This window comes from Arachis stenosperma, chromosome 3 (assembly GCF_014773155.1).
Source record: "Arachis stenosperma cultivar V10309 chromosome 3, arast.V10309.gnm1.PFL2, whole genome shotgun sequence".
NCBI classification, from domain to species: Eukaryota; Viridiplantae; Streptophyta; class Magnoliopsida; order Fabales; family Fabaceae; genus Arachis; species Arachis stenosperma.
Window position 1 is genome coordinate 113,580,528 of NC_080379.1, and position 27,159 is coordinate 113,607,686.

General features: G+C 35.6%; 1 protein-coding gene across 9 annotated transcripts; it reads left to right on the forward strand.

The window, feature by feature from the left end:
- Window positions 1-722: 722 nt before the first annotated feature.
- LOC130967487 (calcineurin B-like protein 7) lies at window positions 723-6,413 on the forward strand. 9 transcript variants are annotated; one of them, XM_057892360.1, is made up of 13 exons: window positions 723-884; window positions 980-1,062; window positions 1,172-1,231; window positions 1,309-1,417; window positions 1,522-1,637; window positions 1,732-1,812; window positions 1,960-2,072; window positions 2,182-3,473; window positions 3,556-3,641; window positions 4,035-4,134; window positions 4,414-4,493; window positions 5,919-5,977; window positions 6,159-6,412. In XM_057892360.1, exons 1-8 carry the CDS (start codon window positions 791-793, stop codon window positions 2,252-2,254), a joined length of 729 nt encoding a protein of 242 aa, XP_057748343.1. In that variant the 5' UTR covers window positions 723-790; the 3' UTR covers window positions 2,255-3,473; window positions 3,556-3,641; window positions 4,035-4,134; window positions 4,414-4,493; window positions 5,919-5,977; window positions 6,159-6,412. The 9 variants fall into 9 exon arrangements, with proteins under 9 accessions (XP_057748343.1, XP_057748341.1, XP_057748344.1 ...); XM_057892358.1 differs by lacking the exon at window positions 4,035-4,134; XM_057892361.1 differs by having other exon boundaries at window positions 3,994-4,134; window positions 4,414-6,413.
- Window positions 6,414-27,159: the final 20,746 nt, after the last annotated feature.

Consider the following 27,159-nt stretch of genomic DNA (forward strand, 5'->3'; position numbering starts at 1 on the left):
CTTGGTGTTTGTAACGGAGATGGGCCATGTAGGATTTAAGACAATAAAAATGAATAAGATGATATTTTTTCTATTTTTTATTTTTTTAACCAAAAACAGAGAAATTCTAACTCGTAACCTTTTAGATGAGTACAAAAAGACTATGTCATTTAACCTATAATTCATTGTTATATTAGTCTTCAAAAACGATAATATTCTACCTTTTAATTTACTTTCTGAAATTGGTCTTGTAATTTAAATTTTCAAATGTTTTGGGTTAGTTATTTGTGAATTAAGTATCACCCTAAAATCCTTTTTTAAAAAAAAGTATCACTCCTGAGATTAATAAATAATAAATATTAAGTAGCATTTAAAAGTTTAAATATTCAAAAAGAAAATATATATTTATTATGGTAAACGATTTTATTTACACTTTTTAAAATTTACACCATCTTAATAAGAGTTTAATTTTGATACATTGATAGCATAAAATATTTTATAAAATCATATAATCACATCATTTTTTTGGATGACCATTTACACAATTAATGAAAATAGTAGTTACTGTTAATGATGTGGTGTTATGAATTAAATGCACATATAAAATTACTTGATACTAAAAGTACATCAAAATTAAATTCACTTAATAATGGTCAAATATTAAGATCAATTAACTCCAAACTAATGAACAAGTGATCTAATATAATTGGATGGCAGAGCATAACCATATATAGCCATGAATACTGAAGTCAGCTTAGACGGCACCATAGATATAAATATATTAAGGAGCATCTATCAAAGCCTAGTTTGGATGGGGTGTTCTTTCAGCAAACAACGGCAGAGGCTTATTGGGCATCATAAACAGGAAGAAGACCCAGCAGCAGTTCTTGCTGTCCAAACCTGCTGTATGTGTGAGCCTGCCTTGTGTGTGTCTGTATATTTATATATCATCGTTACATATTAACATCTATTATTAGTCTAACATGGTTAGTTATTGCAGTTGATATTTGTGATATTGAAGCACTGTATGAGCTGTTCAAGAAATTAAGTAGCTCCATAGTTGATGACGGCCTCATCAGCAAAGTAATAATTAAGCTACCTATAGAGTAGTACTATATATACTACTCATGCACGTTGACCATATATATATGTATATGGACTACCTAATAATTCTTGAATTTGTGGGATGCAGGAGGAATTTCAACTTGGCTTATTTGGTAACAGCAAGAAACGAAACCTTTTTGCCGATAGGGTACGGTTATTAGCTTTAATTAACTTGCTCCTTTCCTATATAGAAGGATGTAGAAATAACAATATATGTGGATGCAGATATTTGATTTATTTGATTCGGGAAAGGATGGGGTGATAGAGTTTGGAGAGTTTGTTAGAGGACTCAGCGTGTTCCATCCTGCAGCGCCCCAACCACAAAAAGCAGCTTGTATGTAATGATATCAATAACATCATCAATTAATCTATTCTTCATCTCCATATATCTCTTTAATTTCTCTATCTAAGATTCATGAATATACACGTGGCATGCAGTTGCATTTCGGCTCCACGATATACGGCAAAGTGGCTTTATTGAACGCGACGAGGTAGGGAATAATAAGGTGCTGTTTTGTGAAAATATCTTCATTGAGAAGATGATATTGCGAACGGTATAAGTAACCACCGAATAATAAACAAGCTCATTCACATCTGTATACATGTATCTTGGTTATTACTTATTACTGATTATCATGAATGTGGAAGGTAAGAGAGATGATTGTGGCACTACTAAGCGAGTCCCAATTGGTGTTTTCTGATGACATAATTCAGCTCATAATCGATAAGGTATGTACTGTACTGCCCTTTCGTTTTCCTTTTCCCCCCTCTAACTTCAGATTTATTGCTAGATCGCCTAATTGTCATATTAAACCTTTCACACAGCTCTGTATATATATGTTATAAAACATAGCATGCAAATATATATGTGTATAGGCTTTTCAAGAAGCAGATCTCAAAGGAGATGGTAAAATTGATCCAGACGAGTGGCAACAATTTGTGGCTCGAAATCCATCTTTATTGAGGAATATGACAATTCCACATTTGAAGTATATATTTAATTAGTTTTCCCACGGCGCCACTTTACTTTCTGACTCTCGCTTTATTATGACATTTTTTTAAATTAGAACTAATTAACTGTCATTGTGTAATTTGCAGGGACCTTAATAAGGAGTTTCGTAATTTTGAATTAAGTCCAGACTTTATTGAAGATGATATAAGAAACCTCTGAGAATCTTTTGAGTACAGACTACGTACCTCAGAACAAGGAAGAATAGTTTTTGCAGTCTCAGCAATATAATGAGAGAGATAAGTGTCCAGTAACGTTATTAACACAGAAGTCAATGAAGAGGAGACCATTCTTAGAAGCTGTAGCAAAGTAGCATGAGACTATTTCAGAACTAAATGTGACATAATAGAAGTCTTAGATTAATCAAAAGCACTAGTGGGTAAAGGTGGGAACTCCCGTTACAATAGAAACAAAACTTGTACTAAAGAGAAACAACTTGTGAGGTTCACCATCAACCTAAACTTCTTTTTTATTCATTGAATAAAAGTTTTACCTGCCTTAGATTAAAATAAAAAAAATTAAGACTATGAAATGGGTCAGCCTGACCTACTTTAGGTTAGTCCGTTTTAGTCCACAAGTTAAACAGGAGGACCCGTTTAAATTTTACTACAAAAAATTTTAAAATAATAACCAATTTTAATGACAGAAAATATTTGTTAATAACGATTAATTTAGTGACGGATATGGAATTTGAAGAGACCAAAAAATATTAGTCGCTAAATTACAATCAGTGACCAATTTTAGTGACAAAAAAATTTGGTCATTAATAGTGACTAATTTAGCAATCAATAAAATTTTTATATGAAAAATATAAAATTAGTCATTAAAATCTATCGTTATTTTTTAATTTAATATCGAATTAACAACTAAAATGAAAAAGTAACACTTGAAATTATTGGTCACAAAATTAATCGTTATTTTTTAATTTAGCAACCGATTTTGCAACTAATAAATAAACTGAAAAAGATTAATCTTGATTGCTAAGTTCGTGGTCCCTAAATCAATTCCTAATAATTAAGATAGCAATCGATCGGCCACCATATAATAATGTTATAACTAATCAGTCGCTAAATCGGGTTGCTTATTTACTCAATTACTTTACCCTCACTAACCCTAACTCACTCTCACCGGTCACCATTCTCACCTTCTCAAACAGTTACTGAGTTGCATTTCTCCCTCTCAGTCTTCGTCTTCTCCATTCTCGATGCTGTCACCATCGTCTTCTGGACTCCCAGCCATCATCGTCGTCTTCTCCAGCCTCGGCGTCGTCACCGTTGTCTTCTGAACTCAACATCTCGCGGTGCTTTCTATCGCTTCTACAGCGACAAAGGTAGGATTCTCAGCAAAGAGGAGCAGGCCAAAAGAGAACACCTATATCAAGGTATCTCTCCCCTTCCCTTTCCCTTTTCCTTTCTCCTTCTCCTTCTTCGAAGCCCGATTCCGATGATTTTTTTTTTGTGCAGAAACGGGAGAGAGAGAGAGGTCGGAGAAACAAAAGCAGCAAGCTGAGAAGAAAAAAGCAGAGATGGACAAAAACGCTTCTGACAAGGTATTTGATTTTTATTCTTGTCATCAATGTTTTATGGTTTCGATTTCGCTACTCTAATGTCTAAACATCAACCATATATTTTTACGATTAGATAAATTTCTTCTCACTGAATTCAAAATTTAGGGTTTAAATCTATTAATTAAGACATTGGCCTCTGAAAAACGTTTTAGATCTTAGAATTAAATCAAGCATTGTATGGTTTGCATTCTAATTTGTGAACCTTCGGTCAAAAAGTTTAATGACTGTTGGTATATTTAAATAAGCTTATCAATAAACTATAAGCCAAATTACAGTTACTATAGATTTGTTCAATTTGTTCAAAAACCTCCATTTGTTCAATTTGTTCAAGCAGGTACTCTATTCCCTAATCCAAATTCTGATCCATTCTGTTAGGACTTTTTCACCATATCTATTTTGGAATCTTCTCCAACACAAATATGCTAATTAGATTTTCTCACTAGAAGAACACACGAGCCTGCGAAAATGACTTACGGTAGTTTTTCTGGTTCTTTTTTCTTCTGCAAAAAAATCTTGAATATACCGAGTTATTATGAAACTTAAATTTGTAATATATCTCTTTGTTATTTAGCTCCATATTTATATAGAAGTTAGTTTAATTAGTGGCAAGAATATAAGATTGAGATCTCTTTCTAGCTTTCTGCACATAGTAAAATCTTGAAGCTTCTTCTCTGTTCTTTCTATTCTCTCTTCACACATTAGTTCTGTTTTAATTTAGTAATTTTGTGTCTTGCATGTCATTTTTTAATAACAGAGATTACTAGCTGTAATAGATGAGCTTGAAGCATTGTGACCTGAATTTAAACTCCTTGGGAACAAATTAAACCATTGGAGGTAAATCCTACCTATAATAACTGTAATATTATTCTACTCTCTTGCTCCTTGGGGCTATTGCTTCTTTGCTATGCTCTTTCTTGTTTGTGGTTTTGTTAGGAGAAACCTTGAAGGCATGCTTACAATTTCATGGTCCTAGTGTAACTTTTTATCAGGACTCTTCTGGTTTTAATTCTATTCTTTTTGAAAGCTTTAATTTGAGAATCTTAGATGCTTCTTTGCTTCATCAGGGGTTTATTACCCTTCTGAAAAAATCAACTATGGTATAATTATTGTTAGTGTATATATTAGTATGTGGCTTCATAATTTGTCCCTTGTTAGATCTTGTTATTTTGTTATCATGATAGTTATATTGAGAGAATTAAGACATCTCTAGATAAATAAATAGAAAGAAAAAGAAAAGATATTACTATTTATAACTTTCATTATATCAATATAGTTCAGACATTGTAAATTTTGCATCTTTTGCAATTTCATGAGAAGGGAATCCAAAGGAATACTTTTTTAGCAATCTCTCTTTTCTTTTCTTATATCTGTCTCTAATCATAATTCATCTTTGTGTTTGTGAAGTCTTCCCTCATAATATTATACACCAACGTATAAATGTGAAGTTAAGCAAATCATCACCGTGCTGCAAGAATATATATGTTTAAAAGTATTCTAATTTTGACTAATTTGTTAGAATGTGAACTTCTGAATTTGTCTTTAAATTTGTTAGATGCGTAGATGACTCTAAATTTGCTGTTGAATTTATTTGTAAATAGGTGGTTTTAAACTTCTGGTTTTGCAATTTGTTATGCAATTTCTCATATGAACATTACGATTTGGTTAAGTAATTTGCTTTTTCTTTCGTTTCTGCTAGGTTTCTTATTTGAGTATAGTTCTCAGTTGTGTTGTGTATTGATTCTAGAAACTAGGTGTGGGAACTAAAAATTGTGATGGATTGAATGATCACTAGCTATAACATTTGAAGAAGTAGCTTTCTATTTAAATTTATTTGGCAGTTATTTTAATGAAAATGCAACTATTTTTATGTTCTTAATATATATACATTTTTTATACAAGATATTTGTCATTAAGAATCAAGAGATACAGATTTCTAGATCTCTCCTGTTTGTGCAGAATTTTTAGTCTTTCAATATTATTAACTAAGTTTTGGTCATTACTGCATTTGATCCTAATAATTGCTCATATCTTTGTCATTTGGAAAACATAAATGTGAATTGAATAGTGTAAGATCTTGTCCAATAAGAAAGGATTTGAGATGTAGAAAAGAAGCTGGAAGATTAGTTGCAGGAGTTTAAAATAATATGAAGTCGTCATTTGTCAATAAATGATCAATCAACATTTATACAGTAAAATAGTAAACTTTTGTGCTAATGAACAATTAATATCTTTGTTCACGGCTTCATATTCAAATTGAAGAGCTCGAGAGAAAGCTGAAAGAGCAGGAGTAGAACTCAGAGAACTTGCTTTAACAAAAGGTATTGAATTATTTTTTCTCAATTTAGCACTTCCTTTTAATCTATCACATGTTTTATTTTATAATTTAATAGATTCACGCTAGAAAAGGCATGTGGATACAGGCCTCCAATGAATAATGAAGATAGTACATAGTTCATTAACTTATTTTTTCATGCCCTTTAATTCTTAATGTTGTTTCAGGTCACTTATTAGTCGATTAGAAGAAGTAAATCCTAGGAAGTTGAAACATGAAAAAAATCTAGCTTTCTAGATTAATGTACACAATGCTTTGGTGATGCATGTAATATTAATAATTATCCTCAAAAGATAAAACCCTTGTTTTCTTGTAATACTCTTCACACATTTGTCCTCTTTGATTTGCTAGTTTATAATGTGCTCATTGGAGCCATTGGCCATAAAGCTATCAATGTACATTTGGATTTTAGATCATAAATTTGATATATTTATGAAGTTTGTCTCTTTAAATTTCTATATTTTGATATAGATATTGTGAATATTTTTTTGTATTTATTTGAAAAATTGATCTATGTTTTTTTTTTATATTTTGTTGAAATATAATTATTTATGAAAATCAAGTTTTAATAGTGGTATATGTGAAATTAGTAAAAATTTATAATTACGAAATCAGTAACGGTGATCGATATAGCGACCAATATTAGATTTTCATATCAGACATCAGCGACCGATTTTCTCAGCAACCAATTTAGCGACCAAAAAAGTGGTAACCATTTAGCGACTGATTTAGTGACCAATATCGTTTGGTAGCATTGGTTGAAAATCAGTCGCTAACAGTTAGCGACTGAAGTTGTTCCCATTTGTTAAATTAGTGACCAAGGTTTTAGTGACCGATTTTCAAGAAAAATCGGTTGCTAAATCGGTCGCTATTCTGGTAATTTCTTGTAGTGCCTGCTTTATTTACGAATCATAATTTTTTAACCCGCACTGTTTATGGCTAGCCTAATGGATAAAATGGCTGGCCTATTTATCCTTTTATTTTATTTGTAGAAAAATATTTTAGTAAAACATATCACTTTTAGGTTAAAAACCTTAAATAAACAGTATTTTTGTTAGTTAATGGATTGAATTTTCAGATTAGACCAAGAAAATTATTGGCCAACAGTGTTTTTTTATGAAAAAATAAAAAATTAAACGGATTGCCCATTTAATCCGTCATTTTTTTCGGGTTAATCAGGATCAGGTCATTTAGCCCGAAATCTTAATTGGATTAATTTCAGAAGTAAAGCCTGCCCGTTTAAACAGGTAAATGGGCTGGCTCGATGAGTATAGCCTATTTTGACAGCCCTAAAAAAATCAGCTTCTTCTTTTGTTAATAATATTTTGTGTGGTCGTCTTTTCTTTTGTTTTTTTTTTCCTTTTCAACAGATTCTCATAGATCAAGTTTCGAAAGCAAGATTTATCTAATAAAAATTAAAGAAATTTTTTATTTTAATTATTTAAATACTTTATTTATTGAAATGTATAAAGTGTAAAACATTTACGTTTTTATATTGTCGTTACACATTTTGGGTATAAAGGGTAAAAGATAAATAAGTACATAGATATCAATAAAAATAAGGGTTAAGTATTCTTTTTTTCTCTAAGGTCTGAGGCTAAAATTAAAATTGTCCCCGACCTTTTTTTGTTATTAAAACCATTCTCAACGTTATAAAACATTATAAAATCATCCTTTTCTACTTTAATTTTATTTTTTTTACCAAATTACCCTTAATAATATAAATAATATTAAAAAAATAAAACAAACTCTTCTCTCCCCCTAGAGTCGTTATCTCTTCCCTTTCTTCTCTCTCCATCTCCTTCCTCATACCCCCTCCTCCGCACCCCACTTCCTCATACCCCCTTCCTCATGGCACAATATCAATCATCTAAAGAAACTTCAAAGCTTGATATTTTTTGGGTCTAGATAATAAGGCTATATTGATAGTTGCTGGAAAATTGGAGCTATGAGGAAATAACAAGCATTAACGATGTTCTTACGGTGTTCATTTGTCCAATTTCACTTGAGCCAATGCAAGAGCCAGTAACACTTTCAACTGGCCAAACCTATGAAAGATCTAACATCGTCAAATGGTTCTCACTTAGCCACAGAACTTGTCCCATAACATTGGGATGATGATGATGGTGGTAATTCTCTCATATCAAATAATACTCTTAGCCACTTGATTCTTATTTGGTTCTCTCACAAGTACATAGCCATGAAGAAGAAATTAGAGAATGTTAAAAAGTAGGCTGAGCTTTAAGGGATTGGGGAAGGGCATGGGATGCCAGGGGGAGGGGTGTTACGAGGAAGGGGGATTGGGGAAGGGGATGGAGTCGGGGAGAGGGCGGGGGGTGGGTGCAGGTGTTATGAGGAAGGGGGAGTTGGGCGACAGGTGGAGGGGGAGGGGGTGGGGTGTTACGAGGAAAGGGGAAGTGGGGCGACAGGTGGAGGGGGAGGGGGAGGGGGGTGGGGTGTTACGAGGAAGGGGGATTGGGGAAGGGGATGGAGTTGGGGGGGAGGAGGGGGGGCGGGTGTTATGAGGAAGGAGGAGTGGGGCGACAGGTGGAGGGGGAAGGGTTTTTAAATATCATTTTTATTATTTATATTAATTATTAAGGGTAATTTAGTAAAAAAATAAAATTAACGTAGAAAAGGACGATTTTATAACGTTTTGTAATGTTGAGGATGATTTTAATAACAAAAAAGGTCGGGGACGATTTTGATTTTGGCCTCAGACTTTAGGGACGAAAAGAATACTTAACCCTAAAAATAACTATCTTTTTTATTAATAGAGAAAGAGAAATGAGTGACAAGAGGAGTGGTGCAAGGAGTGGTGCAAGCGGGGGAGGGCAAAGCGGTGTGAGTGGAAAACATAGAGGGTTCTGGCCAAGCTGACGACATCAATAAGGGGGATAGCGTGAGGAAGGCTGCACCTGGTGTTTCGGAAGGACTAGGGATTCAAAGTGTCTTTTAGGGACAAAGTTGTTGGTGAATCACAACCAAAGCTTTGGTGTTGATGATTCTCTTGATGGAGATTTGCTTGCGGCGGCGACTGAAAAGCAAGGTGATAATTTACCACCCACCATCACTCTGAGGAAGAAGGCCATAAGAATTTAACAGAACCTTATCTAGGGTCCATCGTCATCAAAGTACTTGGCTATACTGCTCTAGTGCATCGGTTGAAGAGTATTTAGCGGATGAAAAGAGGTTATGATATTATGGATGTCGGGTTTGGCTATTTCCTTATGAAGTGTAATTTGGTAGAGGATCGGAATAAGGTTTTGACAAGAGTCCCTTGGATGATTGGTGATTACTATATTGCAGCCAAGCCTTAGACAACGTCCTTTCAACTAAATGACAAAACCTTTGATTTCACACCGGTGTGGATACGAGTTGCTAGATTACACATCTTGTATTATCAGGATAAAGCCATACATAGGATATCTTCAGCAATTGGGAAGCCAATGAAGATCGATCTTGCTACCAAAGAAGAAGAACATGGAAAGTTTGCAAGAACATATGTACAAATTGATTTAGGTCTGCTAGTGGTAATTGAAATCGTTGTGGATGGAGTAAGATTCGATGTTGAATATGAGAATTTAGATCTGATTTGTGAAAACTGTAATTGTGTTAGTCATGTGAATGAAGATTGTACGAGACATAAATAGAATATGGGTGATGGTGAAATATTTGTAGTGGCACCTCCTCATCCTGTGATCTTAACGCCAGAGAAAGAAGAAGATTTGGGGAAGAATTAAAGTGTTTTGAATTTGGAAACACCAATAATGAGAAAGCAAAAAATCAGGAGAAGAAAGATACTGTGGCTAATATTTGCATGTTGATGATTCTAATGCAATTAATGTTCCTGTGAATGAAGGAGAGTGAGTCCAAGTTGTTAATAAAAAATCAAAAGAGAAAGTTGAATCCTTCAATGTTGGCACATCTTCAATAGGTAAGAAGCTCCCAACAAGGCTAAAAAAGGTTTTCCCATGGCAAGAGGAAATGCTGGACTTAGCCCATCTACCATCAAACTAAAAGCTGGCCTTGTGCATTCAAATGTTGGAGTGCATGAAGGTGATCAAACAAGAAATGACCTCCTCCACCTGAAGTGCTTTTATTTGTCAAAAAAGAAGAAGACCACCTTTGTTGCAAGCTTTTTCGGTAGCTGAACAGTCATTAGAAGCTGGTCAACCTGTTCTTGCTCAGCAAAATAAACCAAGCAATAGCTACAGTATAGAGCAACATCCTTTGTCGATGGTTTAATCGATGGTTGGTAACTTTTTTTTTACTTTTACGTTTCGTTATGGATAATTCTTTAAATTTTTTAGTGTAGAATATTAAGGGAGTCTCAAATAAAATGGCTCGCATACATTGCAAAGAGCTTATTAGAAAATTCAATCCTTCTTTTTTTTATTTTGTTAAAAACTCATATTTCTTTGATAGAGTTAGTTCTTTTTGGTTTTAACTTAGGTGTCATATTGTTCGTTATTCTGAAGCCAATGGTCATAGTGGTAGTGTGTTAATAATCCTCTCCAATTTGCCTATTAATCAATGCTCAATTAGTAGAGTTCAAGACCAATGTGTTTGCATTGAAGTTAATTGGGGTAGCAACAAATGGTGTTTTAGTGCTATTTATGGCAGTCCTAATTCTTCTCAAAAGAAAAGATTCTTGGCCGTTACTCAAATCTATAGTGGATAATATGATCTATCATCGGCTTCTTGTTGAGAATTTTAATGAGATTTTGCTACCAAATGATGTTAGAGGTGGTGATTTCCATGCTCAAAGGGTTGAATTATATTCTAAACTCATGTATTATTGTGCTTTGACAGACCTTGATGCCATTGGAAGATCTTTTACTGGGTATAGAAGGGTCAGATGTAGGATGGATATTGCTAAGAAGTTAGATTGAGCCTTTGCTAATTTGGGGTGGTACAATCTCTTTCCGAAGACGTATGAGGAGGGTGCCTGATGAACGGATTTTTGTGTGATCTAGAATTTTACAATAAACTCTCGTTGCAAGTATAGTTTCTAGACCAACAATAATCCCCTCATACAAAAGTTTGGTTGTCACAAGTAACAAACCCCTAAAAGTAATAACCGGAGTATTCAAACCTCGGGTTGTCTCTTAAGGAATTGCAGGGAAGTGTTCTTATAATTGGATATGTAAAGGTATATTTTGGGGTTTTTGAAATAAAGAACAAGAAAAAGTAAATGGTAATAAAAGTCAAATGATAAAGAGGTCTTGGTAAGGTTTGGTGATCAAGGATCTCTCTCCTTATCACTAATCACAACATAAGAATTGGCAAGGATCAATCCCATTAATTCATCCTCTATCTAGTAGTAAAGAAAAGTTAAATGAGTTATATCAATCCAAGTCCATAAGTCCTAGTTCTCCACCAATTCAATTAGTGAGAACTAGAGTTAATGGCACCAATCATCAATTACTTGGACATTAGTAACTCAAGAGTTTCTAAGTTACATTCCCAAGCCAAGAGCATAAAATCTACTCTAACATCCTTCCAAACATTTTATCAAACACTTGGTAGGCACAAAATAAAAGTATAGAAAACTAACAAGGAAAATAAACCTAAACAACCAATTGCAAGCATCAATGACTAACAATTAAAGAGAGTAACAATAACCATGGAAAATATAAATTGCATTAATATGGAAATTGAATCTAACATGAGAATTCATAAACTAAATTGGCAACATAAAGTCATCAACAAGGAAAATAAATAAACTAGAATACTAGAACAATTAAAAGTAGAGGAGAAACTAAATTGGAATAAGATAGAATTCAGAATTTGAAAAGGAATAAAACTAAGATCTAAAACCTAGAGAGAGAAGAGAGCCTCTCTCTCTCTAAAAAACTACATCTAAAACCTAAAATTATGTGAATGAGAAGTGTCTCCTTGATTCCCGCACTCTGCAGCCTCTAATCAGTATTTTCGGGCTTGAAACTAGGCCAAAAAAGGCCAGAAATCGCCCCCAGCGATTTATGATACGTCCAACACGTGACTCCATCACGCGTATGCGTCATGCACGCGTACGCGTCGCTTGTCTGCCGCACCATCCACGCATACACGTAATGCACGCGTGCGCATCCCTTAACGCTAGAAAACTATAACAAATTTTATATCATTTTGAACCCCCGGATGTTAGCTTCTCAGCGCAACTGGAACCGCCTCATTTGGACCTCTATAACTCAAGTTATGATCGATTGAATACGAAGAAGTCAGGGCTGACAACTTAGCAAATTCTTCAATTTCTTGTATTCCTTCCACTTTTGCATGCTTCCTTTCCATCCTCTAAGCCATTCCTACCCTGTAAACCCTGAAATCATTTAACACACATATCAAGGCATCGAATGGTAATAATAGGGTATTAAAATTAGTAAATTTAGGGCTAAAGAAGCATGTTTTCAATCGTAGCACAAAATTGGGAAGGAAAATGTAACTCATGCAATTTCTATGAATACGTGTGAGAATAGTGGATAAAATCCACTAAATTAAGCACAAGATAAACCCTAAAAATGGGGGTTATCAATTTCCCCACAGTTAAACATTAGTATGTCCTCACGCTAAGCTCAAGAGAAACTATAAGAGAGTGAAGAGGAATGGTAGAATTTATGAAATGCAAACTATCTATATGAATGCAACTAAATGCAAAATATTTTTACCTACTTGGTTAAAAGTAAATAAATCTTTTAAGAGTAAACATGAACTGGATTTCACTAATTCAAATCATAAAAATGAAGTACAAATAGACTTGCAAGAAGAAGATAGCTCATGAAAGTTGGGAACAAAGAATCGAGCATTGAACCCTCACCGAAAGTGTATATACTCTAATCGCTCAGGTGTTTAAGGTTCGATTATCTCAATTCTCTACTAAGCTTGCTTTCTAAGACTTGCTCTTCATCTAACAATCAACAAAAAAATTAATGCACAAATACACAAATCAAGAGGTCTTTTGAGGGTTGTAATGAGGTTAGGGCCAAGGTAGGATTGTATTTGGTCAAGTGGACTAAAATCTGAATCCTTAATTAACCTAAACTTCCCACCTAACTTAAGACAATCCATATTATCAGAATATAAAATCTAACTACCCATTAACTATCCTTTGTCCCATATTCATGCATCCCAAATGTAGTATATTACATATGCATTGATATTATTACTTAACTTGGTGCCTTCTGTCCCTTTTTTATTGCTTTTTTGTTTTCTTTTCTTTTTCTCATAATTTTTTTCTCTTTTTTCTTTCTTTCTCAATGCATATGATTAAGGTATTGCATGCATAAACATGTGCTTAACATTCTTGTTCATATTTTCTCAAGAATATACAACACCCAATTCTCAAACCAAATATTGGCAAACCCAATTTTCCCACACTTAATTTGTGAGCACTCTCACTAGTCTAACCTAACCAAGGATTCAAATTAGAGACATTATTGTTTTTCGCTTAGAGTTAGTGATGAGATAAAGTAAAGAACAAATGGGTAAAATAGGCTCAACTTTGGTTTGCAAAGGATAATGAAAAGGTTAAGGCCATATGGGTATGTAAGCTCAGTGAAACAAATGCCTCAATCATATAAGTGCATGCATACATTAAACAATGGAAATATATAAGGAAGACAAAGATCACAATTTTAGAGAGAACAACACACACCAAAACAAAATATATTGGTTGATAAGATGCAACCAATCAATTAGGCTCAAAATCTCACTGGTTTTGTGTGTTTGAGCTCGAAACTATGTTCCATAATACATTTCTTCAAACAAGTTCAACAAAAATTTTAATTCAAATTAGTGAAATGATTTAAATAGTTTCTTAAAAAAGAAAATATTACTTTAACCAAGTAGTTGGTAAAATATGCCAAAAATTAAACAAACATGCAATCAAACATGCAAATGCAACAACTAATTTAACAAAAAAAATTTAAACATTGGTGGTGAGACAGGAAAGTAACTAACCCACTAAGACCGATATCAACCTCCCCACACTTAAAGGTTGCACCGTCCTCGGTGCATGCTGAGACGTGTAAGTGGATGGGGGTTGTGAGCTACAACTGCTGCTCTTTCTTTAATGGATTGTGCAGATGGACTTGTTGTTCGCCCCATTTAAAAGTTTTTCCTTTTTCTTTCTTGATGGCCATCCTGAAAGAAGAGAGAAAGGAAGAAGAGTAACCCACAAACAAAGATAGGAAAACATATAGAATATGGGTGGGTGGATGCCAAATAATGAGGATCTCAACTACATGGTAGCTACAACATCAAGTGAGAAAACAGTAGAAGCAAATGACATATGAATAGTGAAAAAATTACAATAATGGGGAGAGAGTTTGGGTAATGAAAGACAATATAAGTGCATATCAATGCAAATAGAATACAAGTGTGATAAAAGATTAGCATTGATCGATAAATAATATCACCCAACAATATAAACAAGTCACTAAGCACCAAAATAATACAAGAAAAGATACAACAGTTAAATAAGAACACTTAACACCAACAGAAAAATAACAAACTTAGAAAAGAAAATATAAACATGCACAAAGTTAAAATGCAATGAATGAAAGTATGTAAATGTAATGAGAAAAAAAATGAAAGAAAATAGGGATAAGACGTCAAAGGAGAAGAAAGTAAGAAAGGAAGAAGAAAGAATAAGAAAAGGAAAGAATTAGGATTTGAAAAGAAAAGAAAATTAAAAGCAAACAGAATCAGGCGGCACGCTGGGTGTAAGTTGCACGGCGCTGTCGACGCACAGGCATCGCCCACGCGTACGCGTGGCTGGGCATAGAGGTGAAGGACGCGTAAGCGTGTAGTACGCTTACGCGCGACCATGATCGTGCGAAACGCGCGATCCCATCATTACTCCCGTGTAGCTTTCTGCTCGAAACACTCATTACGCTGATTTACACATGCACACGGACGCGCCATTGGCGCTTACGCGCGGGATGGCAAAGAATTAGGCGACGCATAAGCGTCGGTCACGCGTACGCGTGACCACCTTCTGCCTGTTTTGTATTTTTGCGCATATACACACGCCGTGTACGCGTCATAGACGCTTGCGCGTGGATGTGCTCTCTTTTTTTTATGCAGAATGCAGGTGATGATGCAGAATGTATGAATTAACACTGATAAAAATAAAACAAAATAAAACTAAGAATGAAAAGGAACGATCATACCATGGTGGGTTGTCTCCCACCTAGCACTTTTAGTTATTGTCCTTAAGTTGGACATTTGGTGAGCTCCTTGTCATGGTGGCTTGTACTTGAACTCATCCAGGAATCTCCACCAATGTTTATAATTTCAATGGCCTCCGGGATCCCAAATTAGGCGCAAAGAGCCTTCAAGCAAGTTAAAGCAAGTGATAAGGCCCCAAGAGTGTTGATTGCTAGACTGAATTCCGGGGTCCCAAACCTTGTTTTTGTACCCGTCTTCTTGTTGATCATCATTGTTCTAACTGGGTCGCAAGCAATTTGAATTCTCACTGAAGCGTCCAAACAACTTCCTAGACCCATTCAATTGAGCTCTACACCAACCCTTGCACTTCAATTTGGAGCATGCAACCATATCGAACCTTGCTTGACAACTCCTACCACTAACCGTAACACCCTACCATACTAAGCTTTATGCTTAAGTTGTAAAACAGAGGTGGTGTGGTATTATGATCTCTAAAATAAAATGAGTTTATATAATAACAGAAGAATTATAATATGCTAGGAGTCTTGAAGAATAGAAGAAATTAAAATCGCGAAATAAAAGCGCAACGCTCAAGGAACGAGTTAACTTGCATGCTAAGAAAACCCTAACTTATTAAACATGAGATAACAGAAGTAGGAATAGAGTGCCAAAGATACAAAATAACAAACTCCTAACTCATCCCGCGAAGTCAAGACTGGCCGGAGAATATTTACGCAGATATACATACATATCCAAAACCCAAAAGTTCATATACATAATCCTGCCTCTCCATAAACCTCTAAGAGGATCAAAACGAACAAGTTATGTGGAGAGAAAACTAAGTACATATATATACATCACTACACAGCAAAATTACCCAGTAACCACTCTGCTTCAAGAGTTCAAACGCCTAACAAGATGCCTCTCGACCTGCATCTGAAAAGCAACTACATCGTATGGAATGAGAACCGGAGGTTCTCAGTATGGTAAAGGTGCCACACACATAATATATAAGGTCCTGGAAATGCCAGAGGCAATCCTAGAACGCCGACACTTGGATTATAGAGCTTAAAGTATTAAACAGAAGCCATAAAAGGTGGTTTTCTAAGAATATTTAAACCTAACTTAACTTAACCTTAAATCTAAGTCTCATCTTGTCATTCCTCCATACCTCCAACTCCATCATGAATTTTCACAGACAAATAGATAGATAAAGGCAAGTACAAGAAGGTTACAGTTACTGCAGGTAACAAATTCACATTTAACATGACAAGTACATATACGCACACCCAATTAAAGCACAAGCAAATAGTTCAAGTAATATGCATATGTCGGTTATCAAGCCAACCCGACAAGTCTAAATTGTACTTAGACTGTCCCCCGACGTGCATCCCCAAGAATCTATGCATAGCTTTATCTCAAATAATCAATATTGCTTAATGGGGGTAACATTCCCGGAAATTTATATAGTGCCCGGTCACACTTACGTCGTAGGGTCAACAGAGTATCGAGTTTTCAACCTGGTACACGTGGTGGCAAGCCACGGCACTTAATCCAGAGAATCTCGTATCTTAGATAATTCAAATTCATAAGCCATATAAATAATTCAATTATAATTCATCAACATCCACATCATTCTCAATCGCATCTCACTCATCATCATACATCAATCATATTCAATCCTTATCTTTCATTATTACACCTCCCATTTCGTCCATCAATAGTTCCAATTCAAAATATAATTCATTCTTTTCTAAATGAATCAAACTTAAAATATGCTCATTTTCTTAATAACTAAAAATCAAACCATATAACCTTTGAATCTAAATCTTTTTAAATAATCATATAAACAAAATCTCTAATTTTTATAAAATTTCGACAGCATCTCCTCTAAAACTCGGACTTTGCCACCCTTTTCGGGTCCAAACCTGCATTCTTTTCAATTTAACATACCCTTCCTCTTCATCATAACAATTACCACAATAAATCTACCTCAGATAAGCAATTATACTCATACAATATTCAAATTCAACAACCAAAATTCAACTAAGAATCATAGTTCACAAATCCTAGGCTTTTAACACAAAATACCTTATTTTTCATTCGAAATTTTCATACGAATTTTTTTCAAACCTATTACCACCAATCCAAATTGCCAACAATAATCCTCAACAAGCTCCATATCTTTTCATCAATCATCATTCAACCAAACCAAAATATAGCCATATAATCAATAATTGAATCATATATCATTTTAAAGATCCAACTAGCAACCAATATCATCTTACAAACAAATCACCAAACCAAACCAAGCATATTCATCAACTCATTACTAAACATTAAATATACACCTGCATTCCAACTTATCCTATGGTCATCTAGCCTAAGTTTTCATAGAACATTATATATTAAATACAAGAAACCTAAATCATACCTTAGCCGATTCCCAAGTATTATTCCAAGACAATTTTCCTAAAGAACACAGCCCTCAAAACCTCAACTAATCAGCTTCCTCCAAGTTCCAGTATTCACAATTTCAAGCTCCAATTATTTATTCACAACCTAATACACATTTATAACACATATATATCCAATTTAATACTCAAAGATCAAATTCAATGAAATTAAAATAGAATTATCGTATCCCCACTGATGAGCGGATAATTTATACGCTTTTTGGCATTGTTTTTAGATAGTTTTTAGTAGGATCTAGCAACTTTTTAGTATATTTTTATTAGTTTTTAAGCAAAATTTACATTTTTGGACTTTACTATGAGTTTGTGTGTTTTTTTGTGATTTCAGGTATTTTCTGGCTGAAATTGAGGGACCTGAGCAAAAATCTGATCCAGAGGCTGAAAAAGGACTGCTGATGCTGTTGGATTCTGACCTCCCTGCACTCGAAATGGATTTTTTTGGAGCTACAAAAGTCTAAATGGCGCGCTCTTAATTGCGTTGGAAAGTAGACATCCAGTGCTTTCCAGCAATATATAATAGTCCATACTTTACCCGAGTTTAGATGACGCAAACTAGCGTTCAACGCCAGTTTTCTGCCCTATTCTGGCATTAAACGCCAGAAACAAGTTGCAAGCCAGAGTCAAACGCCAGAAATAAGTTACAAACTGGCGTTTAACTCCAAAAAAAGTCTCTACACATGAAAGCTTCAATGCTCAGCCCAAGCACACATCAAGTGGGCCCGGAATTGGATTTCTGCATCATTTACTTATTTCTGTAAACCCTAGTAACTAGTTTAGTATAAATAGAACTTTTTACTATTGTACTAGGGGTCTTTTTCCCTATTTTCGAATTCATATGCCATTTAGGGAGGCTGGCCATTCGGTCATGCCTGGACCTTCATCACTTATGTATTTTCAACGGTGGAGTTTCTACACACCATAGATTAAGGTCTGGAGCTCTGCTGTTCCTCGAGTATTAATGCAATTACTACTGTTTTCTATTCAATTTAAGCTTATTCTTATTCTAAGATGTTCACTCACACTTCAACCTGATGAATGTGATGATCTGTGACACTCATCACCATTCTCACTTATGAACGCGTGCCTGACAAACACTTCCGTTCTACCTGCGAAAGCTAGAGTGTGTATCTCTTAGATTCCTGGTCCATGCGTTTGATTGCCTCTCTTGACAACAGAGCCTTCAATTCCTTGAGATCAAAGTCTTCGTGGTATAAGCTAGAATCAATTGGCAGCATTCTTAAGATCCGGAAAGTCTAAACCTTGTCTGTGGTATTCCAAGTAGGATCTGGGATGGGATGACTGTGACGAGCTTCAAACTCATGACTGTTGGGAGTAGTGACAGATGTAAAAGGATCACTGGATCCTATTCCAACACAAGTGAGAACCGACAGATGATTAGCCTACGTAACCCGTAGCTGGACCATTTTCACTGAGAGGATGGACGGTAACCATTGACAATGGTGATCCCCCTACATACAGCTTGCCATAGAAAGGAGTATGAAGGATTGGATGAAGGCAGTAGGAAAGCAGAGATTCAAAAGGGATAAAGCATCTCCATACGCTTATCTGAAATTCCCACCAATGAATTACATAAGTATCTCAATCTTTATTTTATGTTTATTTATATTTTAATTATCAAAACTCTATAACCATCTGAATCCACCTGACTGAGATTTACAAGATGACCATAGCTTGCTTCAAGCCGACAATCTCCGTGGGATCAACCCTTACTCACGTAAGGTTTATTACTTGGACGACCCAGTACACTTGCTGGTTAGTTTTGCGAAGTTGTGAAAAAGAGTTGAGATTACAATTGTGCGTACCAAGTTGTTGGCACCATTGAGATCACAATTTCGTGCACCATCCACCTTACCCAAGCTTCACATAAGCAAGAGTGAACGTTTCCCTCAAGTTAATTGGATTCCAAAACATCAAAGAACTAAGAAATTCAATATCTCCACTAATTTTCCAATAATTAAGGAAGAAGAGGCAGAGATAAAATAGAGAGTTACCTATGAAATTGTTCTGGTAGAAACGTAGAGCTCGACGCGGTGAACGCGTGGCCGTAAACGGTGCGGTGATTGGAGTTCGGTCGGAGAAGTTACGGGACTTTGAGTTTTACCGTAAGGGTTCGCATGGCTTCTCTTCTCCTTATTATGCTTCAGCGTGATTCTGCTAATTGAGGAAGAAGAGAGGTTTTAATTCATTTAGTTGCTGGGCTAGTTGGGACCATGGGTCCGATTTGTGCCCGGTTCAACCGGTTCGCCCGTTCAGTCCAATCTTGGGCCGTTTTCTTTAAAATTGGTGTCAAAATTCTTGTTTCGATAAGCTCTATCCTAATTTGATATAATATTCACATTTCTAGTCTTCTTTATTAAAAACTAATTTATTAACTAATTATTTACTAATTTAACCGGGGTTTACACTAACCATCTCTCTCTTACTCTTAAAGCCACAAAGAGCTCTAAGTTGACTATCCGTCTCAAGCAAACCATATTCAAGTGGGAAAGTAAAGGTTAAGGATAATGATTTTACCCACTTGAATATTGTATTGGATGGTAATGGCTTTGGGAGAGGTGTTTCCAATGGTCTTGCCAGCTCCACTCCCTTGTGCTCTTCTTTGAATTCTTCCACCTCTTTGCAAGCCTCTTCAACTTCAACCGCTTCCTCTTGGTAGCTTTCTTCCAATTTAATTTATTCTTCATTGCCTACCAAGGGCATGGGAGGCTGTGCTTCTTCTTCTTTAATCTCCATCTTTTGATCAACCTTTGCAAAGTCTTCAACCATGATATGCCTTGGAGGTTGTACACCCTCCTCAACATCAACATCAAACACGTTGGAAGGAGGCTCTATGACTGGACTTTCCCATGGAGGTTCCGCATCTTCCAAGTCTTCAACCACTTCCTCTTCTGTGATAATTTCAGCTTTCTCCACTTTCTCTAATACAAAATCAAACTCCTCCTCGATGTCTTCCATCACTAATTCTTCAACCACTCCTTCGCCTTCAAGGGTCTCTACAAAATAATCCCCTCGTACAAAAGTTTGGTTGTCACAAGTAACAAACCCCTGAAAGTAATAACCGAAGTATTCAAATCTTGGGTCATCTCTCAAGGAACTACAGGGAAGTGTTCTTATAATTGGTTATGCAAAGGTATATTTTGGGGTTTTTGAAATAAGGAACAAGAAAAAGTAAATGGTAATAAAAGTCAAATGATAAAGAGGTTTTGGCAAGGTTTGGTGGTCAAGGATCTCTCTCCTTATCACTAACCACAACATGAGAATTGGCAAGGATCAATCCCATTAATTCATCCTCTAAATAGTAGTAAAGAAAAGTTAAATGAGTTATATCAATCCGAGTGCATAAGTCCTAGTTATCCACCAATTCAATTATTGAGAACTAGAGTTAATGGCTCCAATCATCAATTACTTGGATATTAGTAACTCAAGAGTTCCTAAGTTACCTTACCAAGCCAAGAGCATAAAATCTACTCTAACATCCTTCCAAACATTTTATCAAACACTTGGTAGGCACAAAATAAAAGCATAAAAACTAACAAGAAAAATAAACCTAAACAACCAATTGCAAGCATCAATGACTAACAATTAAAGAGAGTAACAATAACCATGGAAAACATAAATTGCATTAATATGGAAATTGAATCTAACATGAGAATTCATAAACTAAATTGGCAACATAAAGTCATCAACAAGGAAAATAAATAAACTAGAATGCTAAAACAATTAAAAGTAGAAGAGAAACTAAATTGGAATAAGATAGAATTCAGAATTTGAAAAGGAATAAAACTAAGATCTAAAACATAGAAAGAGAAGAGAGCCTCTCTCTCTAGAATACTACATCTAAAACCTAAAATTATGTGAATGAGAAGTGTCTCCCTGATTGTCCCACTCTGCAGCCTCTAATTAGTATTTTCGGGCCTGAAACTGGGTCAAAAATAGCCCAAAAATTGCCCCCAGCGATTTCTGATACGTCCAGCACGTGACTCTATCACACGTACACGTCGCTTGTCTGCCGCACCATCCACGCGTCCACGTGATGCACGCGTGCACGTCACTTAATGCCAAGAAAATATGACAAATTTTATATCATTTCAAAACCCCAGATGTTAGCTTTCCAGCGGAACTGAAACCGCATCATTTGGACCTCTGTAGCTCATGTTATGATCGATTGAATATGAAGAAGTCAGGGCTAACAACTGAGCAATTTCTTCAATTTCTTGTATTCCTTCCACTTTTGCATGCTTTCTTTCCATCCTTTAAGCCATTCATGCCCTATAAACCCTGAAATCACTTAACACACATATCAAGGCATCGAATGATAATAAAAGGGTATTAAAATTAGCAAATTTAGGGCCAAAGAAGTATGTTTTCAATTGTAGCACAAAATTGGGAAGGAAAATGTAACTCAAGAAATTTCTATGAATAAGTATGAGAATAGTGGATAAAATCCACTAAATTAAGCACAAGATAAACCTTAAAAATTGGGTTTATCAGTGCCTAATAGATTACACTCAGATCATTGTCCTATTCTCATTAGGTGTTAGAGATACCTACATCTCTAGACTGATCCTAAACTCTTTCGGTTTCAGGCTGTTTGGACTACACATCTATCCTTTGTTAGTCTTGTTAAAAGTGCTTGCAATAAGATTTCAACTTTTGTGACTTCTAGTTTGTAGAAAGTGCATCAGAAATATTTAAAATTCAATAAGGAGGTTGATGAGAGGATATTTTATACGCTTTTTGGGGGGTAATTTCATGTAGATTTTAGTATGTTTTAGTTAGTTTTTAGTAGATTTTTATTAGTTTTTAGGAAAAAATCATATTTCTGGACTTTACTATGAGTTTGTGTATTTTTCTGTGATTTCAGGTATTTTCTGGCTGAAATTGAGGGAGCTGAGCAAAAATCTGATTCAGGCTGAAAAAGGACTGCTGATGCTGTTGGATTCTGACCTATCTGCACTCGGAATGGATTTTTTGAAGCTACAGGAGTCCAATTGGCGCGCTCTCAATTGGGTTGGAAAGTAGACATCCAAGGCTTTCCAACAATATATAATAGTCCATACTTTGCGCGAAAATAGATGACGTAAACTGGCGTTCAACGCCAATTCCATGTTGCAGTCTGGCGTTCAGCGCCAGAAACAGGTTACAAGTTGGAGTTCAACGCCCGAAACAGGTTACAACCTGGCGTTCAACTCCAGAAACAGCCCAGGCACGTGAGAAGCTTAAGTCTCAGCCCCAGCACACACCAAGTGGGCCCCAGAAGTGGATTTCTGCATTATCCATTTTAGTTTACTCATTTTCTGTAAACCTAGGTTACTAGTTTAGTATTTAAACAACTTTTAGAGACTTATTTTGTATCTCATAACATTTTTAGATCTGAATTTTATACTCTTTGACGGCATGAGTCTCTAAACTCCATTGTTGGGGGTGAGGAGCTTTGCAGTGTCTCGATGAATTAATGCAATTATTTCTGTTTTCCATTCAAACATGCTTGTTCCTATCTAAGATGTTCATTCGCGCTTCACTATGAAGAAGGTGATGATCCGTGACACTCATCACCTTCCTCAATCCATGAACGTGTGCCTGACAACCAACTCCGTTCTACACCAGATTGAATGAGTATCTCTTAGATTTCTTAATCAGAATCTTCGTGGTATAAGCTAGAATTGATAGCGGCATTCATGAGAATTCGGAAAATCTAAACCTTGTCTGTGGTATTCCGAGTAGGATTCAAGGATTGAATGGCTATGACGAGCTTTAAACTCGCGAGTGTTGGGCGTAGTGACAGACGCAAAAGGATCAATGAATCTTATTCCGACATGATCGAGAACCAACATATGATTAGCCGTGCTGTGACAGAGCATTTGGACCATTTTCACTGAGAGGATGGGAAGTAGCCATTGACAACGGTGACACCCTACATACAGCTTGCCATGGAAGGGACTTTGCACTTTTGAAAGTAAGGAAGCATTATGTTACAGGAATTCAGAGGACAAAGCATCTCCAAAACTCCAACATATTCTCCATTATTGCACAATAAGTATTTATTTTATGCCCTTTGACTTTTTACAGTTAAAACGAAAGAACCTTATTGGCATCCCGACTAAGATCAACAAGATAACTATAGCTTGCTTCAAGCCAACAATCTCCGTGGGATTCGACCCTTACTCACGTAAGGTATTACTTGGATGACCCAGTGCACTTGCTGGTTAGTTGTGCGGATTGCAAAAGTGTGATTGCAATTTCGTGCACCAGAGGTCTTTAGAAATATTTTTGTTAAAAATAAAATGCTAGAGGATTAAATTAAAATGGTGTAAATTTTGCTTGAGAACTCTTCTTCTTTATCTCTCTCTCAAAAGGAAACAAGATTGAATGAAGAGTACAACTTAATTCTCCTTCAGGAAGAACTTCTATGGTACCAAGTCTAAAAAGTATTGGATAAAATTTGGTGATAGGAATACCAAATTTTTTCACCCACAAAATCGTATCAGAAGAAAACAAAATATGATCAATGGTATTTCCTTAGATGATGGTACCTGGGTCACTAATTCAAAGGTTCTAAAATCTGAAGCAAATAAATTCTTTCAGAGTCTCTTTTGCCCTAGATAGGATATAAACATTGAGGTGTTTAGGAATATATCTCTTCCTCAATTAAGTAATAAAGCCTATAGGAGGTTGAAAGAATTGATTTTTCTAGCTGAGATGAGGAATGCTATTATAAGTATGAACTCCTACAAGACTCCCAGACTCGATGGTTTTCAGACTTTCTTCTTCAAGGAGTATTAGGACTTTATTGCTTGTGATTCTTAAGTCTAATAACCCCAATTACATGAGGGATTTTTGACCTATTAGTCTGTGCAATGTTGTATATAAGATTATCACTACGATGCTTGTTAACCATTTTTGGCACTTTCTTGAGGAAGTTAGTTGGTCCCCTCCAGATGATTTTTTCCCTAGAAGGGGTGTACAGGTTTTCAATGGCCTAGAGAAGGGGAGGGGGTTGAATCTATGGCTACTTTTAAACTTTGAATCTAATCACCAAAACAGAAATGAAATAGTGATTCTGCAGAGACTGATTTAGTGTTTATGCAGGAGACAATTTAGTTTTATCTTATAATGTCTATGATGAAAATAGAGCAGAGAAGAGAAGCTTGTACCACCATGTATCTTGGTTCAGCCGCTTTGTGCAATATGACCTTCACGAACGCCCAAATTGCATGGGTTAGGAATTTGATTATCCAAAATGGAATTGGCGTTGTAAGTATAGTTCTAACCCAACAAATTGACCATCGATGTTATCATAATTCAAACCAAAATTCCCGGGTCGTTCTCCCTAGGAATCACTCAATGGCAATGAGTGTGCGAATTTTGGTTGTAAAGATCAAGGGGTTTTCAATGAAGAGATGAACATATAAAGCAATAAAAGAACATGCAAAATTGTAACGATTGAACTAATAAAGTAATTAAAGAACTGAGTGTGTAATATAAACAAGTAAAGTATGAAAGAGATTAACATAACAAAATTGAAAGATTGAAAGCATAAAAAGGGGTCTTGGCTTGGAGTGAGCTAGGGATCCTTTCCTTGTTGGAACCACAACTATGACAATTATAATGGATTAGTCTCACTTGATAAACCTTCACATCGGAAGATAAGTTAAATGAGCATAAGTGTCTTTAACCCACACATTCTAAATTGCTTGCTAATTGTCTTAGCAACAACTTAGCGTTAGTGGGAACAAGAGCAACTAACAATCCAAGAATTGACACTAAATGTTGGATATCCCAACTCTAAGAACCTAATTGCTCACATTACCCAAGCCAAGAGGTAAAAACTTAGCCTAAAACCATGTTTGACATTTTGTCAAACACTTGGTGGGCAAAAAGCTTAAACATGGTGAAAATGAGAAAAGACTTGAAATTAAAAGCACAATTGATCTCAATCAACAAGAATGACATAAGAAAGCATGAAATGAACATCAAACATCAAATTCATCAACAAAGATTCTGGTCAAGGAATCCAAGAGATATGCGCCTGGTCTAAGATAGAACGGAAGTAGTTGTCAGTCACGCGTTCATAGGTGAGAATGATGACGAGTGTCCCGGATCATCACATTCATCATGTTGAAGTACAACGAATATCTTAGAATAGGAATAAACTAAATTGTATAGAAAATAGTAGTAACTGCATTAAAACTCGAGGTACAGCAGAGCTCCACACCCTTAATCTATGGTGTGTAGAAACTCCACTGTTGAAAATACATAAGTGATGAAGGTTTAGGCATGGCCGAATGACCAGCCCCCAAAACGTGATCAATAGTCTCCTAAGATGAATAATAAAATAAAACTGAGACCAAAGATGTAACGTGGTCAAAAGACACGGAATACAATAGTAAAAAGTCCTATTTATACTAGACTAGCTACTAGGGTTTACAAAAGTAAGTGATTGATGCAGAAATCCACTTCCAGGGCCCACTTGTTGTGTGCTTGGGCTGAGCTTGAACTTTACATGAGCTGAGGCTTCTTTTAGAGTTGAACGCCAAGTTGTAACGTGTTTTTGGCATTCAACTCTGGTTCGTGACGTGTTTCTGGCGTTTGACTCCAGAATGCAGCATGGAACTGGCGTTGAGTGCCAGTTTACGTCGTCTAATCATGAATAAAGTATAAACTATTATATATTGCTGGAAAGCTCTAGATGTCTACTTTCCAACGCCGTTGAGAGCGCGCCATTTGGAGTTTGGTAGCTCTATAAAATCCATTTCGAGTGCAGGGAGGTCAGAATCCAACAGCATCAGTAGTCCTTTGTCAGCCTTTTATCAGAGTTTTGCTCAGGTCCCTTAATTTCAGCCAGAAATTACCTGAAATCACAGAAAAACACACAAACTCATAGTAAAGTCCAGAAATATGAATTTAGCATAAAAACTAATGAAAACATCCCTAAAAATAGCTAGATTATACTAAAAACTATCTAAAAACAATGCCAAAAGGCGTATAAATTATCTGCTCATCACAACACCAAACTTAAATTGTTGCTTGTCTCCAAGCAACTGAAAATCAATTAGGATAAAAAGAAGAGAATATACTATAAATCCCAAAATATCAATGAATATTAATTCTAATTAGATGAGCGGGACTTGTAGTTTTTTGCTTCTGAACAGTTTTGGCATCTCACTTTCTCCTTTGAAGTTTAGAATGATTGGTATCTATAGGAACTTAGAATTTCAGATAGTGTTATTGATTCTCCTAGTTAAGTATGTTGATTCTTGAACACAGCTACTTTTATGAGTCTTGGCCGTGGCCCTAAGCACTTTGTTTTCCAGTATTACCACCAGATATATAAATGCCACAGACACATAGCTGGGTGAACCTTTTCAGATTGTGACTCAGCTTTGCTAAAGTCCCCAATTAGAGGCGTCCAGAGTTCTTAAGCACACTCTTTTTGCTTTGGATCACGACTTTAACCACTCAGTCTCAAGCTTTTTCACTTGGACCTGCATGCCACAAGCAC

What these genes read in the sequence shown, in the direction of transcription:
- LOC130967487 (XM_057892361.1), top strand. Translation starts at nt 791, where the DNA reads ATGGGGTGTTCTTTCAGCAAACAACGGCAGAGGCTTATTGGGCATCAT. An exon ending in ATGACGGCCTCATCAGCAAA is followed by an intron (nt 1,063 to 1,171) that starts GTAATAATTAAG and finishes TGTGGGATGCAG; the next exon opens with GAGGAATTTCAACTTGGCTT. An exon ending in CCAACCACAAAAAGCAGCTT is followed by an intron (nt 1,418 to 1,521) that starts GTATGTAATGAT and finishes CGTGGCATGCAG; the next exon opens with TTGCATTTCGGCTCCACGAT.